This window comes from Emydura macquarii, unplaced genomic scaffold (assembly GCF_026122565.2).
Source record: "Emydura macquarii macquarii isolate MOO-44397 ecotype Brisbane River unplaced genomic scaffold, CSIRO-AGI_Emac_v2 contig_2627, whole genome shotgun sequence".
NCBI lineage: Eukaryota > Metazoa > Chordata > Testudines > Chelidae > Emydura > Emydura macquarii.
The window spans coordinates 463228-481440 of NW_027132764.1; the positions used below are offsets into that span (position 1 = coordinate 463228).

General features: G+C 47.2%; 1 protein-coding gene across 1 annotated transcript; it reads left to right on the forward strand.

The window, feature by feature from the left end:
• Window positions 1-1256: 1256 nt before the first annotated feature.
• On the forward strand, window positions 1257-17341 carry LOC137163610 (CD276 antigen-like; the record flags this gene model as incomplete). Its single annotated transcript, XM_067563921.1, has 6 exons — window positions 1257-1917; window positions 2520-2705; window positions 14773-14887; window positions 16095-16192; window positions 16315-16662; window positions 17057-17341. Coding segments are annotated over exons 4-6 (688 nt in total), but the record flags the coding sequence as incomplete, so codon positions are not given.
• Window positions 17342-18213: the final 872 nt, after the last annotated feature.

Here is an 18213-nt window from a genome sequence, read left to right on the forward strand (position 1 = left end):
CAAAAATGATTAGGGGGCTGGAGCACAAGACTTATGAGGAGAGGCTGAGGGAACTGGGCTTATTTAGTCTGCAGAAGACAAGAGTGAGGGGGGATTTGATAGCAGCCTTTAACTATCCGAAAGGTGGTTCCAGGGAGGATGGAGTTAGGCTGTTCTCAGTGGTGGCAGATGACAGAACAAGGAGCAATGGTCTCAAGTTGCGGGGGGGGAGGGGGTGGAGAGGTCTAGGTTGGACATTAGGAAAAAGTTTTTCACTAGGAGGGTGGTGAAGCACTGGAATGGGTTACCTAGGGAGGTGGTGGAATCTCCATCTTTAGAGATTTTTAAGATGCGGCTTGACAAAACCCTTGCTGGGATTATTTAGCTGAGGTTAGACCTGCTCTGAGCAGGGGGTTGGACTAGATGACCTCCTGAGGTCCCTTCCAACTCTATGATTCTATGAGACTCCTCAGTTTTGTGTGCCCTGGAATGCTGACAGGTGTTTCAGTCAGATCATCTCCTCCCTTTTATTCTAGCACAGAAGAATCTCTGCCAAAATGAACTATGATTTGCTAGACTCGGGAGAACGATGGACTAAGTTGGCACTGCAGAAACCTTAGAGGAAAGCAGATCTGATTAGAGATTCCTGGGAAATGTCAATTTCAACAAACCGTTTCAATTTTCTCAAGTGCCAGTTCACTCGGAAACCATATGTAATGTTTCTTATCAAAATGTTGATTCAGAACGTTTTATTTCAAATTGACATTTCAGCTTAAAATGTCACAGTAACTCAAAATGTCAGCTCAAAACAAAAGGGTTTAGTTTGAATCACCATTTCAGAACCAAACATTTCTACATTTCTGAATCAACATTTTTCAGAAATGTCTGTTTCACAACTTTTTTGGATATTTTGACTTTCATCCTAATTTGGGATGAAAACAAATGTTGAAATATTAGAATTTGCCACAGGATGGAAATTCCATCTTCTGACTGTTTTTATGAAGAATCATAGAAGATGAGGGTTGGAAGGGACTTCAGGAGGTCATCTAGTCCCACCCCCTGCCCAAAGCAGAACCAACCCCAACTAAATCATCCCAGCCAGGGCTTTGTTAAGCCACACCTTAAAAACCTCTAAGGATGGAGATTCCACCACTTCCCCAGGGAACCCATTCCAGTGCTTCACCACCCTCCTAGGGGGAAAGTTCTTCCTAATTTCCAATCTAGACCTCCCCCACTGCAATTTGAGACCTTTGCTCTTTGTTCTGCCATCACTGACAACAGCCTAACTCCATCCTCCCTGGATGAAACATACGTTAATACAGGTAATCATATTGCTATTGCATGTCACTACTGGGCCCAGCTATGGTTGTTTGGGTGCCTTAGCTGTGCATTGCCGTACTTTAACATATTTTGATTTCTTTTAAGTGTAACTTTAACTCTGAATTTCCTGAGTTTAGAATGGTTGGTTTTGGCACCATTACAACATCCTGGTAAGATTTGTTTATACTTGAATTACTAATACATACTACTACATACTCTCAGCCTTAACTGCAGATTAACAGGGTTTTTTATCTTGGTAATTATCAAGTACTTTCCTAACCTTGCATGTTTTTATTGGTGACTTTTATAAGAATCAGAACAGCCAGGCGTGGCACTGAATCCATAGGTGAAATCAAATTTATTTGTTTGATGTCCACTGTTAAAAATACAGACTTTATACAATTTACAAAAAATAGTATCTGGATAAATCCATATAAAATTCAGAGCAATCAAACAGCCATTACCTGTTGTAGATGCTATTTCTCCCCATGAAGCAGAAGCAGAAGCAGCGATACATGGAAGAAGAATGGCAGGAAGTAGCTGGCCCCAATGAGAACTGAGACGTTAGATTGGTTGCTGGAGGACTGTGATATGCGAGGCACAGAGGAGATAAATGAGGTGAGTGCCACTGACTGTCGGAGAGGAGCAAGAATGAAAAGGTGAGACTTCTCCCCTCTCCTCCTTGGCTGAAGGCTGCCGTGCTGCAAGGGGCAGGAGCCTAGGTTACTGAGCCTCTCCCTCCCTCCAGAAAAGAATTCAGGAGAAGTCAGAAGCAAATGAAAAGAAGGATTTGCCAGGAGCAGCTCTTTGCTGCTGGCACCAAGGTGGGGGGCAGGTGGAGAGCTGAAAGATGTTCCGATTCCAGCGCCCTGTCAGCTGCCCCCTGGCATGTTCCGAGCTGGCCCACGTGCAGAAGTTTGCTCTTGTTGTTCTCCTGCATCCCAGTCTGTGAAATGGTTTCTCCAGCATCATTCGGGGGCCCCTGTAATGTAATGAGAATTCCCGCTCAGAAATATGGCAGCTTACGGCTCTGAGAGCGCACACCAGGCCACACTGCTACATGTCTGGAGTTACACTGATTGGATCACCTGCCTGAGGTGTAACTAGAATGGAAAGGCAGGGAGAGGCCCTAAACTGGAACACTTTAGGATGGCTACTTCACAGCGGTAGCTGAATTATGGGTTTAGTTCCCGCGTCTCACCTCTCCCCTTCCTTTGCAGGCAAAGCACAATGCCAGGCACGAGAAGAATCGCTGTTCCCAGCACCAGCAGCCGGAGGGTCCAGTGATATGCATGCAACTCCCCGTGTTCTGGGTTGATCTGGGTTGTGTTCCTCCAAGCAGAGAAACCTACAAGAGGAAAGGGGAAATCCACGCTCAGCAGTTGGTGGTGTTACCTCGCTGGGAGGTAAGAGCAGTGGATGGCCAGACATTGCTCACATGACCCTGCTTTCTCTGTTGCATGAGTTTTAAATGATGACAGCGCTTTATACACAGCTCATACTCAAAGACAGCACTTCCCCGATTGACATATCAGACAACGCTTACCGAAGCGCAGCAGTCCCCATCTCCAGGTGCTACTCAAATAACTACTCCAGTTCTGGGCTGACTGACCTTCAAATCTACGCCAGCGCTTCCTACGACCCCAGTCACAGCCCATCTCTCTAGGGCTTCAAACTACAGCTAATCAGCAAATGGGTATTCTCTCCACAGAAGATTTCAATGAAAATAAAAAACAATTCAACTTTTCCTTGAGAAACCAGATTGTGTCCCTAAATCAAACAGTTATGATAATATTTTGATATTTTCTGTGGAAAACACTTAAAAAAATCATTTAGTTGAGAGTCCAATTTTCTATCACATCCCAGGTTGGACAGAAGTTTTTTTGACCAACCCTTGTTCACAACATGCCCCTTTCCCATGTGTTTCTGGCTTCTTTGCTGTTTGTTGAGCTGCGTGTTTGACCTGGGATTTTGGTCTCTCCCATTTCTGAGGGTGTCTTGTGACAGACATGTCCATGGCAACAGGCTAGACTGTCACAAGCACAGGATAACAACTTCATAGCGACATGAGTGGCCATCCCACAAAGCACTTGCTGTTTCTTGCTCTAAGAAGTGTCCGCACCCCATGGAGCTTGGCCCCTCCCACTGTTATATCGGAGCACCCCATAAGTTTGATGTGTTTATCCACAGGGACCTCCTGCAAACAGGGCAGGGCTGTCAACCCCATTGTACAGCTGGAGAATTCAGGCACAGGGAAGTGAAGTGACTTGACCCTAGTTGCACAGAAAGCCTGTGGCAGAGCTGGGGATTGAATCGGTGTCATCTGTGTTCTTGGCTAATGCCCTGACCACTTCCTCTCCTGTGTGTGGTGGTGGGTAGGTCACTAGGCACTGCCTGCAAATCAAGTCCACATGTTTAAATGGCCTAACATGCAGAGTAAGACAGGCACAGAAAAGGAAGCCAGGGTTTGAAGACCTGCCCAATCATTAAGGTGCTGATTCAGCAAAGCATGTAGACGGGCTTAGTTTTCGCACCTGTGTTGACCTGAGTGGGACTTAAACCTGGATTCAGCCTGAGATTAAATGCATTGCTGGTGGGGCACCTGTGTACAATTGATTCAACTAATCAACTTGTTCAAATGAATGCAACCCTTTAGTGCGATGCTCTTCACCCAAACTGAGAGGCCCTGAGATTAGTTTGGCTTCAGTACATAGAATCTTAGATTAAGGTTGGAAGTTAATTCTTTACTGATGTAAACTGATTCAACTGCAGAGTGCCCACGGAGGAGGCTGCGCTGGCTTACCTAAATTTTAATAATTGTTGGTTTTGATCTGAAAGAGCATTTCTTAGTGTAGCCAGCTCCTCTCGGCCCTGCTGATGGCTGGTTAAGCTCCTCGGCGTATCTTGCCACCAGCTGGCTACCTAATCCCATGCTCTCACTTCCCTCTTCCAGGCAGATCCTGCTGTGCAATGACAACACAGGTGCTTATCCCTCCCACCTACTTGTCACCATCAGGCGGGTCCCGTTCCCCTCTAGGAGGCAGGGCTGGGCTGAGGGGAAGATGACGAAGAGGCACAGGTAGAGGGCCGAGTCGTTCTGCTGCAGGGTGTGGATGTGCAGGACGCTGGCAGAGATGTTCTCCAGCCACGCCGTCTTCACCCGTCCCTGCAGCTCCTCCACCTCGGAGATCTTCCCCATGCCCGTCAGGCTGTCCCCTCTGTGCCCCCTGTGCCAGGCGACAAGGACTCTGCTGGGTCTCGGGTGGCCCTGGGGCAGCTCCAAGGTGCAGTTCATCTCTACAGAGGCTCCGACTTCCTTCACTGCCCATGGGGGGTGCTGCAACACGGAGATCTGACCGACCCTCTTCAGACACCTGCCTGCAGGGAGACAAGAAAGAGAAAATAGATCCCCCAGACTCTGCAATATACGTGACCATCATCACTGAACAGATTCACTGAGAAGTAGCAGTTCAAGCCAGAAGTCATGGGATGGTCTAATGGGACACTGCTGCCTCCCATTCTATAATCCTGTATTTCTCACCATTGTGGCAGCTTCCTGATGGGAAGCCTAATTTCCCAGAAGGATGTCAGCTCTCTTCCATAAATGTCTAACCCCAAGATCTCATACCCAAGGTTTCTGAGGGGCGTGATAGCTGGGATGTCTCTTGGGTTTCATTTCCTCAGTCCAGTATCTTGCTGAAGAACAGAACCTATCTTGAGGCATAATCACAGATTGTTGTGGCATAATCTGACCTCTCATGTATTACTTCTCATTGTATCAGGGCAGCTCTCTGCACCTGTGATGCCCTCTCTCCGCTGGAGTAGTGCACTTTAAAAAGTACTTAAACTGCAGAATCATGAGAAATACAAACCAAACAACAAAATATGTGCCAGGCGCTGTCCAATGGGTTCATGACCCAGGACTCCTAGACACCACGGCAATACAGATAATCTCTGATAATAGCACAGACTGGCTCTCAGCGCTTTTACCAGCATGTTGTCTAGGCCCTCTCTTGTCATTCTCAGACCAGAAACTATAGAAACTGCTCTATGCGGTGCTGTCTGGCACAGCAGTTGGGAGCGGAGAAGCTGCTTGATGCAACCTCTGTTATGCATGAGTTAGAGAAACCCGTGGTACAAGCACCCATGCCCTGGCTATCCTAGCACTCCCACCATTGCTGATGAAGCTGCACAGGTGCTAAAGCAATGGCGGGAGATTTCCTAAAAATGGCCAGTGTAGACGTAGCAATTGCTTAGACACAATGCATTACTTAGACAACTGTTTGCACAGATGTCAAGGCCAGCATGGCCCATTGTGCCCATCCAGCCCAAAGGACTCTCCTCCAACAATTCCTGCATCCAGAACAGTGCGTCCAGGTGAGCTACAGTGGAGCTTTCAGAGAGACACCCCCACTGTGATTTACAGATGCCAAGTGATGGAGAATCAGTTGTGCTCCACTTGCTGTCTGATCCCGGTGATTCTTGGATCTTGGCTTTTGAACAGTCACTATATTTAATGCCAAAAAGTCTTTCAGAGGTTTCTTTTCTTACTTCTAGTCCTTCCGGGGAAGACTTTCAAAAGAACTTAGTGCATTCAGAAGTACGAGTCCCTCCCACTGAAAGCATATATGCTACAAAGAGTGGGTGTATCAACAGGTCAGGTGCAGAAAGACAACCCTCACTTAATGCGTAGGTGGAAATTCTTGCTAGGGCAAGCGAGACCTACTAAAACCTGCCTTTTTATTAACAAAAATCTTTGAACAATGAGCCAGAAAAATGCTGTGAAGAAAGAAAGTGACTCATAGAAAGCTTTTCTGGAAATCTAAGATATTCCCAAATGTGCTTAAAAGCATATTCAACCCCACCCTCCATTTCTCCTCTGGAATAGAATTAGTTCAGAGGTATATTTGTTTACCATTAAAATATAGATGCTCAGACACAGAGACTAGTGAGTGGACTAGTGAGTAGTGATCTTTCAGCCTTGTGGCAGGCCTGATTTCAACCATGACTTATCTAGAGCCTTCAGTCTCTTTATGGATAGGACTTTTCAATCTTCCCCAATTGCTACGCCCATCATTCAAAACTCCTCTCACCAAAAGTTCCGCCTAATATTCAAGAGGAGGTTTTCCAGCTGCTGTTCATCATTTTTACTGCTCGTTCTGTCCTTATTGACCAAGGAGAATGATTGGTCCCTGACTCCTCCTTGTAACATACCAAACTTAATGGAAACTCATTTTCCCCATCTTTTCAACAGGGAGAAAAGACGAACTCAGCATAGCTCACAATGTGGTGAACATAAGAAACTTCTAGAGAGCATGAGTTTGGAGTGAGTAGGAGAAGAAAAATTAGCAGCATCTTCCAAGGAGACACAGACTGTGGCATCATCATTCTCTAGTTCATTCTCAATTCTATTTATTGGCTACATCAAGGATGAGACAGTGAAACATCACATAATCCCTTTATGCTCTCACCCAGGTATAAGAAAAGGCACTTCAGGGAGCAATCCTGTATGCACAAAGAGATGGAGTGGATAGTCTAAGAGATGTTTTTATAGTTAACTTATAAACTTAAATTAATGTTTCTTTTTCAATGATTAAATACTCTACATCTTTCTCTCTGAAAGGAACTATCCATTTATATTTTTCTTTTCAGAGTCATTGAAAGTAGCAGCTGACAAATTGTGTGTTCTTGTATCGGCACCTCTTGCTGCAGTGTCCGGCATAAATATACATCTCAGGCATAAAAATGCTGACCAAGTCCTGTCTTACCAATAAAAGTCTCTTACTTACTGCTCTCCTGGGAGCTGACGGGGATTGTGAGGATGGAGAAACACATGAGGAGCTGCATCTCAGCAAGCCTGGCTGCTGTGCTGAAGCGTGCTGTGAGATCTCTGTTAGGATGTTCTGGTTTCAGGAGGATGGGGTTGTCTGTTTTGATCTAAGGGCGGAGCTGTAAAAAACAGCCAAGACCACTACGCAAAGCATGCTCTGGGCTCTGCAGATTGGGTCAGCGTAACATTTTCTGTTTATTTCCAACACGTAGCTTAATCGTGGGGAGACCGATGCTGGAATGCTGCACCCACTTCTGGGGTCCATACTTTAAAAAGGAGGCTGAAAAACTGGAGAAGGTTCAGAGAACAGCCACAAAAGTTACTTGCGGGCTGGAGAAAATGCCTGACAGTGAGAGACTTAAAGAGTTCAACCTGTTTATTTTATCAAAAAGATCAAGAGGTGACTTGATTACAGTGTATCAGCACTTCCAAGGGGAGAAAATACAGGCTATTAATGGGCTCAACTCTAGCAGAGAAAGGCAGAACAAGAAACAATGCCTGCAGGCTGGTGGGAGACAAATTCACGTAAGAAATCAGGCACCAATGTTTCCCATTGATGGTGATTAACTACTGGAACAAACTCCCTTAGGAAGTGATGGATTCTCCATACCTTGGTAGACTCGGTAGAAGATGATTCAGTCAATCACAAGTTATTTGGCTCAGTACAGGGGGAACTGGATGAGATTTTCCGGTCTGTGTTATACACAAAAGAGTTAGAATAAAACCCATAACAGAATGTAGCAGCTTCTTTTCTGTCTGGTCAATAGCCAGATTTAAGGTGCTCATTTCTGACATCAAAGAAACCACTGAGCCCCCGGGGTTCATTTGAAAAGGACTTTCACAGTCAGATGCACTGCAGAGAGGATAAGATAAGACACAGCGCAGTAACAGCTGTGTGTGAAAAAGCAGCAGAGTGGCAAACAGAACAATGCTGATATTTTATGCCTGTGGTTTTAAGCATTTGTTTTATTAGTCTACTTAGCATCTCTGAATGCAACTGTGGACATCCAGCCACTCAGCAATGATTCTGCAGGAAATCAACAGGCCGAGCCTGGCTATCTGAATCTTTGCTGATTATAACTGAGAGCCGAATCTGGTTGGTTGTATTTGCTGTTGCATTCTATGGAAGGTGTCCTCCATTTATTCCTCCTCCAAAGATCCATCTAGCCAAGCAAGGCAGGTGTGATTTCCTCAGGAGTCCAGCCATCACTCACACTCACACACCAGCCCCAGGAAGTGCAGAGACCATGATTAAACTGCCAGCTCAGCACCAGCAGCTGAACTTCATTTGAAAATATGTAGCACTTGAATTATCCCCCTGAGTCCGAAAGATGAAATAAAATTATGCTATGTTAAAATAGGAAAAATCACCATTTCCACAGTGACCAATGGGCCCTGACCTCAGCCTGAAGTGATGGATGATCTGACCAAAGTAACAGCATCATTGCAATATCACCCTATCCAGACTCACAGCAATGGGCAAATCCACTGTGCTCTCACCTGCATGAGGTGAGCCAAAAAGTCAGCAGAGGCAACCACAAGCTTGCAGGTTAATGCACAAGTCATCATCTGCCTGGAGAATGAAGACACCCAGGATAAAGGTTTGGTTGTCTTGCAGATGCTCTATGGAATGGACTATCTAAGGTTGCAGGAAAAAGCATTGTAGCATTACTTCTGTATTATTTAAGAAACTTTATTCTATTGTATAGTTAAAAGTTGTAGCATAACTATTGTGACAAATTGCTCGCTCTGCTATGGTGGGTCCCGCGCTTGCTCTCGTGTGGTGTGTCGGGGCACCACCCGTTGCCCCTCTCTGGATGTCAGTGCCTCTGTAGTGCACAGTGAGGGAGGAGGGACGCGGGCCCACCCTCTACTCCATGCCACAGCCCAGCGGCCCTATGAATAGCAGCTATGTGCTGCTGACACTGCTCACAGCTGAACTTCTTTCCCCTGGGCTCTTTTCCCTGCTCTGGCTCTGTTCTCTTGTACCTTTCTTGTGGTTCTTGGTCTGGTTCCTCTGGTTGATCGCAACACTCCTCCCACACTACTGCCAGTTCTCCTTCCTTTTTCCTCCCAGCTGGCTGGAGCAGGGGTTTTTATCAGGACTTTAGCTGGGCCTTAATTGGTCTCAGGTGCTCCTAATTAACCTGTAGTAACCCCTGCTCAGTCTGCTGAGAACAAGCAGGTCACCCAGGCCCCCACCGCCACAATGGCCACCATGGCCAGCCAGTTGCGGGCATCCAGTAGCTGCTGCAGGCAGAGAAACACGCTGCCGAGAAGGTGGCTGAAGCCCACAAGCGAAAGAACTGGAGGCTGGAGCAGGTGAAAGAAGAAGCCCAGTAGGAGATTGAACAGTACCGTCTATGGATGGAGGAGGAGTTCAAAGCCAAAAAAGCAGCTGCTCTTGGTTTTCATGGCAGCTGCACCACGGAAGTCGAGAAGGGTAGGGGAAGTGGAAGTGGGTGGCAACCTAGGCAGCAGTGACCATGAGATGGTCGAGTTTAGGATCCTGATGAAAGGAAGGAAGGAGAGCAGCAGGATACGGACCATGGACTTCAGAAAAGCGGACTTTGACTCCCTCAGGGAACTGATGGGCAGGATTCCCTGGGAGGCTAATATGAGGGGGAAAGGAACCCAAGAGAGCTGGCTGTTTTTTAAAGAGACCTTATTGAGGGCACAAGAGCAAACCATCCCGATGTGCAGAAAGAATAGCAAATATGGTAGGCGTCCAGCTTGGCTTAACAAAGATGTCCTTGGCGAACTTAAACGCAAAAAAGAAGCTTACAAGAAGTGGAAGCTTGGTCAGATGACTAGGGAGGATTATATAAACACTGCTCGAACGTGCAGGAATGAAATCACAAGGCCAAAGCGCAATTGGAGTTGCAGCTAGCGAGGGACGTGAAGGGGAACAAGAAGGGTTTCTACAGGCATGTTGCCAACAAGAGGAAGATTCGGGAAAGTGTGGGCCCCTTAGAGAATGAGGGGGCGACCTAGTGACGGAGGATGTGGAGAAAGCTGAGGTACTCAATGCCTTTTTTGCCTCTGTCTTCACAGACAAGATCAGCTCCCAGACTGCTGTACTGGGTGGCACAGAATGGGAAGGAGGCGAACATCCCACAGTGCTGAAGGAACGGGTCCAAGACTATTTAGAAGGATTGGACATACACAAGTCCATGGGGCCGGATGCAATGCACCCGAGGGTGCTGAGGGAGTTGGCTGAGGTGATTTCAGAGCCGTTGGCTATTATCTTTGAAAGCTTGTGGCAACAGGGGGAGGTCCCTGAGGACTGGAAAAAAGCAAATATAGTGCCCATCTTCGAAAAAGGGAGGAAAGAGGATCCAGGGAACTACAGACCGGTCAGCTTCACCTCAATCCCTGGAAAAATCATGGAGCAGGTCCTTAAGGAATCCATTTTAAGGCACTTGGAGGAGAGGAAGGTGATCAGGAACAGTCAACACGGATTCACCAAGGGAAAGTCATGCCTGACCAACCTGATTGCTTTCTATGATGAGGTGACTGGCTCTGTGGATGTAGGGAAGGCGGTGGATGTGATATACCTTGACTTTAGCAAAGCTTTTGATACTGTCTCGCACAGTATTCTTATCAGCAAGTTAAAGAAGTATGGGTTGGATGAATGGACTATAAAATGGATAGAGAACTGGCTAGAGCATAGGGCTCAACGTGTAGTGATCAATGGCTCCATGTCTAGCTGGCAACCGGTCACAAGTGGAGTTCCCCAGGGGTCGGTCCTGGGGCCGGTTTTGTTCAACATCTTTATTAATGATCTGGAGGATGGGGTAGATTGCACCCTCAGCAAGTTTGCGGACGACACTAAGCTGGGGGGAGTGGTAGATACCCTGGAGGGTAGGGATAGGATACAGAGTGACCTAAACAAACTGGAGGATTGGGCCAAAAGAAATCTAATGAGGTTCAACAAGGACAAGTGCAGAGTCCTCCACTTAGGAAGGAAGAATCCCATGCACAGCTATAGACTGGGGACCCACGAGCTGGGCAGCAGCTCTGCAGAAAAGGACCTGGGGGTAACGGTGGATAAAAAGCTGGATATGAGTCAGCAGTGTGCCCTGGTTGTCAAGAAGGCTAATGGCATATTGGGCTGCATTAGGAGGGGCATTGCCAGCAGGTCACGGGAAGTGATTATTCCCCTCTATTCGGCATTGGTGAGGCCGCATTTAGAATACTGTGTCCAGTTTTGGGCCCCCCACTACAAAAAAGATGTGGACAATTTGGAGAGAGTGCAGCGGAGGGCAACCAAAATGATTAGGGGACTGGAGCACAGGACTTATGAGGAGAGGCTGAGGGAACTGGGCTTGTTTAGTCTGCAAAAGAGAAGAGTGAGGGGGGATTTGATAGCGGCTTTTAACTACCTGAAAGGGGGTTCCAGGGAGGATGGGGCTAGGCTGTTCTCGGTGGTGGCAGATGACAGAACAAGGAGCAACGGTCTCAAGTTGCAGGGCGGGAGGTCTAGGTTGGACATTAGGAAAAAGTTTTTTACTAGGAGGGTGGTGAAGCATTGGAATGGGTTACCTAGGGAGGTGGTGGAATCTCCATCCTTAGAGGTTTTTAAGCTGAGGCTTGACAAAGCCCTGGTTGGGATGATATAGCTGAGGTTAGTCCTGCTTTGAGCAGGGGGTTGGACTAGATGACCTCCTGAGGTCCCTTCCAACTCTAATATTCTATGATTCTATGATTCTAAGGAGACCCAGGTGAAGTCAAGCGCAGTCCAGGGCAATTTCCAGAAGAATATGGAGGAAGTGCTGAATAACCTGCTGCTGTTTGCGTGCACCATCAAGCTGGAAATCCATATGAATGACTGCATCAACGGATAGTGCAGGAGGAATGAATGGGCCTACTGGAAGTGTTAGCAATAACATCTATGCTTCAGATGAAGTGTACAGCCTTTAGTCATGCTATAGCTCTGTGTGCTGCTTGTAGAGGTGTCAAATTATTTCAATAAGTTGTAGGCCCTCTATCTTGTTGGAGAGACTCTAGTTTGCCTTCCTATGGATTCAGAGCTTATCCAAAGATTCCATGGTCATGTCTCAAATATATATTAAGTGTGATATATATTGATGGGGAGTGTTAACATTCTGTGCTTCTTGGTAGGTTTTAAACAAGTGGCTTTCCTTGCTCAAAAGTGGGGTGCGAGACAAAAAAGGGAGAGATACTGGACAGGTTTAAATTGCAAGTCTGAGTCTGTACCTGTTGGAAAACACAGATCTGACATCCTCACAGAGTGGAGTTTGTTGCGTTAGCGGTGTTGGTAACCTTAAGAATAGAGTTTAGCAGAGTTTTAAAAAAAAACCCCAAACAAAAATCTTCTGCGTGTACAGTCCTGACTAGTGGCCCTCAGGAGCCTGTGAATTACTGAATCTTAAGCACCCTCTGTATGTTCTACCATTCATTTGAATTAGAAACCTGCACTATGATACTTGAAAGTAAAGAATTTATTTAACTCTGGAAAAAAAAATGACCCTCCTGCTGCCGTCTGGCCCTGCTGTCTCACACTGTGCAAAAACATTTAACTGTTGCATCTCTTAACTTACTTTGCAAAATTAGTGTTGCATTAACATAGTTTCCATGTAGCAAAAATTTGTTACAAATGTGCTGAGAAATTGGCATGTTTTTGTTAGTGCATATGTGAAAAAGCGACCAGCAGGCAAAGGGTTTATATAAAATACCCACAGTCCTTCTCTTACAAGTAGTTTCACTTTTACATTTGCTCCGTGATTAACTATGTTAACACCTAAGGAAATAAAGCATTGAAATACAGAGCAGCTTTCAGCATTTTAGAGCAAGATCTGCTGCTCTCTCTCCATAGGACCCTCCAGTCTGTAGGTAAATCACTCGTTTCATATTTTGATGCCATGTTCACAGAACAGATGTGGCTATGGAAATTCAAGATAGGAAAAGTTACAGGGTTGAGCTAAAAGTTCCAGAGGGGTAGCCGTGTTAGTCTGTATACAGCAAAAATAATGAGAGTCCTGTAGCACCTTAAAGACTAACAAATTTCTGCAGGCATAAGCTTTCGTGGGCTGCAACCCATGTCATCAGATGCATGAAATGGAAATCACAGATAGGAGGTATATATATACATTCAAGGGTAAGAAACAACCATGGGGAGGGCAAGTGTTAACAAAGTCAATTCAGTTAGAGTAGATGAGGGTTGAGCTACTTTGCTGTCTCATTGTCAGTAGCGTACTGGAGGGGGCCAGGCATCCGGGCGCCCCCCATGGCCATGTGTGGGGGAGGATGAGGCCATCCCAGGCGGGCTGGAATGGCAGGTAAGTGTGGGGGATGCGCTGGGCCTTCACGATGGGCGGAGGGTGCAGGATGCACTGAGGGGCGTCCCCAGTGCCCCCACAACGCATCGTGAAAGGCCACCTCCCCCCAGGCTGGGAGGAGAGGCTGCCCAGTCTGAGCCAGCACTGGGCTGCAGCGAGAGGGACGGGCACTGGGTAAGTGGGGGGACCCAGCGAAGCCAAGCCTGCATTTGCACCCCAAGCCTCTGTGCCCCCCAGTAGGTATAGACCCCCTTCCCCGGGGCAGCTAGGGGGTGGTGCCAGGACCCCTCCAGCCCTGCGCAGGGGACGTGAGGCCTGGGGGGTACAAATGTAGGCTTGGCCCTCAGGCACCAGAGACCCTTGGTACACCACTACTCAGTCTCAAAGATGATTCTGTTGTTTCTCTCAGTTCAGTAACTTCAGATGTTTTATTGATGTACACCCCCTCTCCTCTGTGCTGAAATTTCATATACTAATGTTACGGTTGGATGGTTGAGTAGTCAAAGTTAAGAAATGCTATTGTTAAAGGACATGGTAACGGGGGGATATGAGAGGGGTCTATAAAATCATGACGGGTGTGGAGCAAGTAAATAAGTGTTATTTACTCCTCCTCATAATACAGGTCACCAAATGAAATGAAGAGGCAGCTGGTTTAAAACGAACAAAAGGAAGTATTTCTTCACACAACGCACAGTCAACCTGTGGAACTCCTTGCCAGAGGATGTTGTGAAGGCTAAGACTATAATGGGGTTCAAAAAAGAACTAGCTAAGTTCATGGAGGATAAGTCCATCAATAGCTATTAGCCACATGGCAGGATTGCTGTCTGCCAGAGGCTGGGAAAGGCCAATGGGATGGCTCACTTGATGATTCCCTGTTCTATACATTCCCTCTGAAGCACCTGGCATTGGCTACTACTGTAAGACGAGATACTGAGTTAGATGGACCATTGGTCTGATCCAGTATGGCTGTTTTCATGTTCTTATATTTTTATGTTCTTATGTACTTCCTCTGCCTTACGGCTGTCCTGTTGTGTATGTGCATTGTTGCAATACAGGGCGTGAGCGTCCTCCGACTTGCTCTGGTGGGGCCCTATTTCCTCTCCATGCTCTTCCTGCTCCAGGACTGAAAGTGTCTGGAACGGAGGGGCCCAGAGTTAAGCATGTGATTCTAATGGGAGGAGAGGGGCTCCCCACAGCTACATGAAAGGTCTGGGTAACCGACCAGGCTGCGGTATCCCGTGTCAAAGGGGGAGGTGAGCTGAGCAACCTGAACGGTAACAGGCATGGTTACAAATTATCAACTGTCAATTTTATTTAAGGTTGTTTGTCCCCTTCTTCCAGATCATGAATAAAGGATGAGGTTAATTAAGAAGAGAGACAGATCCCTGCGGCTCCAAAAACTAGACATTTCCCACTCAGTATTGGGTCATTGATCATTATCCTGTTTTGAAGGCTGGTGAGTTTTACAGGAAATATTTTCCCCAACTGTTAACTAGCTGTTCTCGTAAGTAATGAGATCTGCTCTGCACCACTGGTGAGGTTACATCTGTAGGACATAAAAAGTCTTACCTAAACAACGAGAGTAATTACCCTTAGCACTTTGCTCTGTACTTACCAGATGGTTACAGCTTTGAAGTTGGATTTTATTCAGTTATCAATTTTATTTTTATTAAAAATATTTAAGACAGCACACAGAGTTCAATGATATGCTGTATCTGTTCTCCATAAAAATGAATGGGAAGAAAATCTTTTATACTAAGTAAAAAAACCATGCATATTAGTTTACTGTCTAATGCTGTATGGCTTTGAGACCTCTGGAGACACATAATGCAACCCAAACTAGAAACTGTGGACAGCTCCTCACCTGATGTAAACTAGCACAGCTCCACTGAGGTCTATGAAGCTATGCTGATGGCAGGTCTATGTGACCGCGTAAGTCGATCTAACTTACGTTGCTCAGAGGTGTGAAAAAGACCCCCCGCGAGTGACACAATTTATAGCGACATAAGCGCTGTCCACACTGGTGCTATGTTGGCGAGAGACGCTCTCCCACCGACATAGCTTCTCCCTCTCGCAGAGGTAGGGTGATTATGTCGACAGGAGAGCGCTCTCCCGTCGGCATGCAGCATCTTCACCAGATCTTCCCGTAGTCACAGCACAGGACCTGGCCCTGTGAAATTATCACTTTTTCTCTGGTAGGCAGACTACCTTAAGAGTTTGGCCCGGGAACCTAAAAATGGGCTAATTCTCTATAAATAAAAGAACAAAAAGGGATATTCAGCTCCTTGTGTGTGGAAGTCAGCGCTGCATTCAGAAGACAAGACGGTCCAAGATGGCCAATAAGCAAAGGGACAGAAAAGCACGAGCTGTCAGGAATGCTGGTGCTGTGAAATAAGCGTGAGGCTGAAAACGGGAGGTTGGTGGAGAGCAAAAGGGAATTGACTGGGGAGGCAGAATCTGACTGAGGTGGTTTGTAGGAGCAATTGGGGGCAAGTGGCTCGTCGGGGTAGAATGGGAATGGAAGGAACTAAGCATGAAGTATTCTAGATAATAATTTGTCCTACCTCAGCTGCCCAGTGTGATTCGCTGAGCACAGCAAACCAGGTCTTGTCCTCAGTGCGGTAAGGGTTAACGTTTCTATAAACTGACTCAATCTCTTTTAGGATTACAGTAATAGCTCGGGGCACTCTGTGCCCTCCTCCAAGGATGCTCTGGTTGGCATGGTTCCTTGTGCTACTGGGACGTGTCACTGCAGGATCGGGTGAGTTACAAACCGGGAGTCAAAGAGGCCACACTGTGTAACAAAGTGATTACTGGCGGGGACATAAAACCAAACCCACGGCTATGTGTGAAGTTTATAACACCATGTTCTCCTTCTCCCAGAGCCGAGTGACAAATCAAAGATCCACTCCATAGCAGGAGAGGACGTCACCCTCAGCTGCAGATTCAAGCTGTCCTCAGACTTTGTGCTGAACAAACTCCGGATCCACTGGCACATCTTCAGGGATGAGGAGGGCTCGGTAGTGCACAGCTACTACGATGGGGCTGACAGGCTTGAGGACCAGGAGGTGGAGTTCAAGGGTCGGACGAAACTCTTTCTCCAAGAGCTCAGCAAGGGGGTGGCCTCCCTCAACCTCACCGGTGTGCGGCCATCTGACAGCGGGGAATACAGGTGCATCATAGTGAATAGTCAGGACGTAGTCATTGGGAACGTCATCCTCCATGTGTCAGGTAAACGGACCATGCTCTGTCCAGCAAGTACAGCAAAAATCAATGTAAATTAGCTGGCTATGCCCGGTGTTATGGGGTCCGACTGTGATCACTATGGGCTCCAGCGTGATTTGTGCAGAACGAGCTATCACCTCCCGTACTCAAAGGCAGTGAGACTAGACCTGATGATAACAACAAGGAATGACATTACAAGGAAGGCACCATTGACTCCTCCTCAGCCATGGGACAACTGGTCCATTTTGCTGTCTGGGTGCAATGGAAGCAACAGGCAAGGCTTGAAGGTTTAAGGAGAACACTGCAGTGAATTGGGGCTCCAAGAAGTTGAAGGCCCTGTGCTTTGTAATCTCCCCAGTTATCCATGCCACAAAGGTTAACCAGAGATCTTGCTTTTCAGCACCATACGAACCCCCCCAGATCACACTCCTTTCCTGGGAGGATGGCAAGGCTACCCTGCAGTGCAAGTCCAGGGGGGGCTACCCCCAGGCTGAAATAACATGGCACGATGGGAATGGAAACCAGCTGAACCAATCGGAGCCGGCAGAACTTTGGCGGAGCAGTGAGGGAGTGTTTGAGTTGCAGAGCCACCTGGTGGTGACAGGCCCTGAGGACAGGTCCTTCTGCTGCTCTCTGATCCATGCCCCCTTGAATCAGAACTTGAGCGTCTGTGAGAGAGTGACAGGTAACAGTGACAAGCCTATGCAAGCACTGTGGGTCAAATCATCCCAAAGACCTTCCCTGACTGCACAGGATAGACAGAACACCGCAGACATGCAGCCACCTCTGGGGTGGAGGGCAGTAGCTGTTCTGCAGCACATAGCAAGGCAGGGAAGGGTTTGTTTGGACACAGGATCAAACATTGGCTTGTCTGAAAATTGCCAGGGGAGATTGTAGCAGGAATTTTAACCTCGGCCCACAGCAAACAGCACCTTGGGGTTTTCATGCTGTGTCTGAAAGGAAAAACCTGGATGCAATAAGCTCCTGGGACGCATTTTTTCTCTTTGGTGGGCTGAGCTGATGCTGCCAGGGATCAAAGCTGGCTTCCTGGGAGAAGAGGCATTTTTACACTTTGACACTATATTACAGCGCCCATTCCCTCTCCCATCAGATTAGGAACTCCAGGCTAATTCTAATGAGTGACAGAGTCCTCTCTTTCTTGCCAGACTCCCCCACCTGTCACTGTCTGTCTTGTCTACACTATGGGAACTACAGTGGAATTGCCAGGGCACTGTAGCTGTGTCAGCATAACCCTGTAGTGCAGATGTAGCCTATGCCAATGAAAGGGTTTTTCTGTCACTACAGGAACTCCACCTCCCCAAGTGACAGTAGCTAGGTCGAGAGAAGCATTCTTCAGTCAGCCTAGTGACATCTACACCAGAGACTAGTCAGCACAGCGGCAGTGGCAATTGGGGGTTTGTCTGTTTGAGTGATTGATTGGATCCAGGTGGGGCTAATTGCGGGGGCGGGGCTTTGAGGGGTAAGTGCAGGGGCGGGGCAACTGCCCCAGCCTTATAAAAGGCAGCCAGCTGCAAACCAGCTGAGCGGTGAACAGAG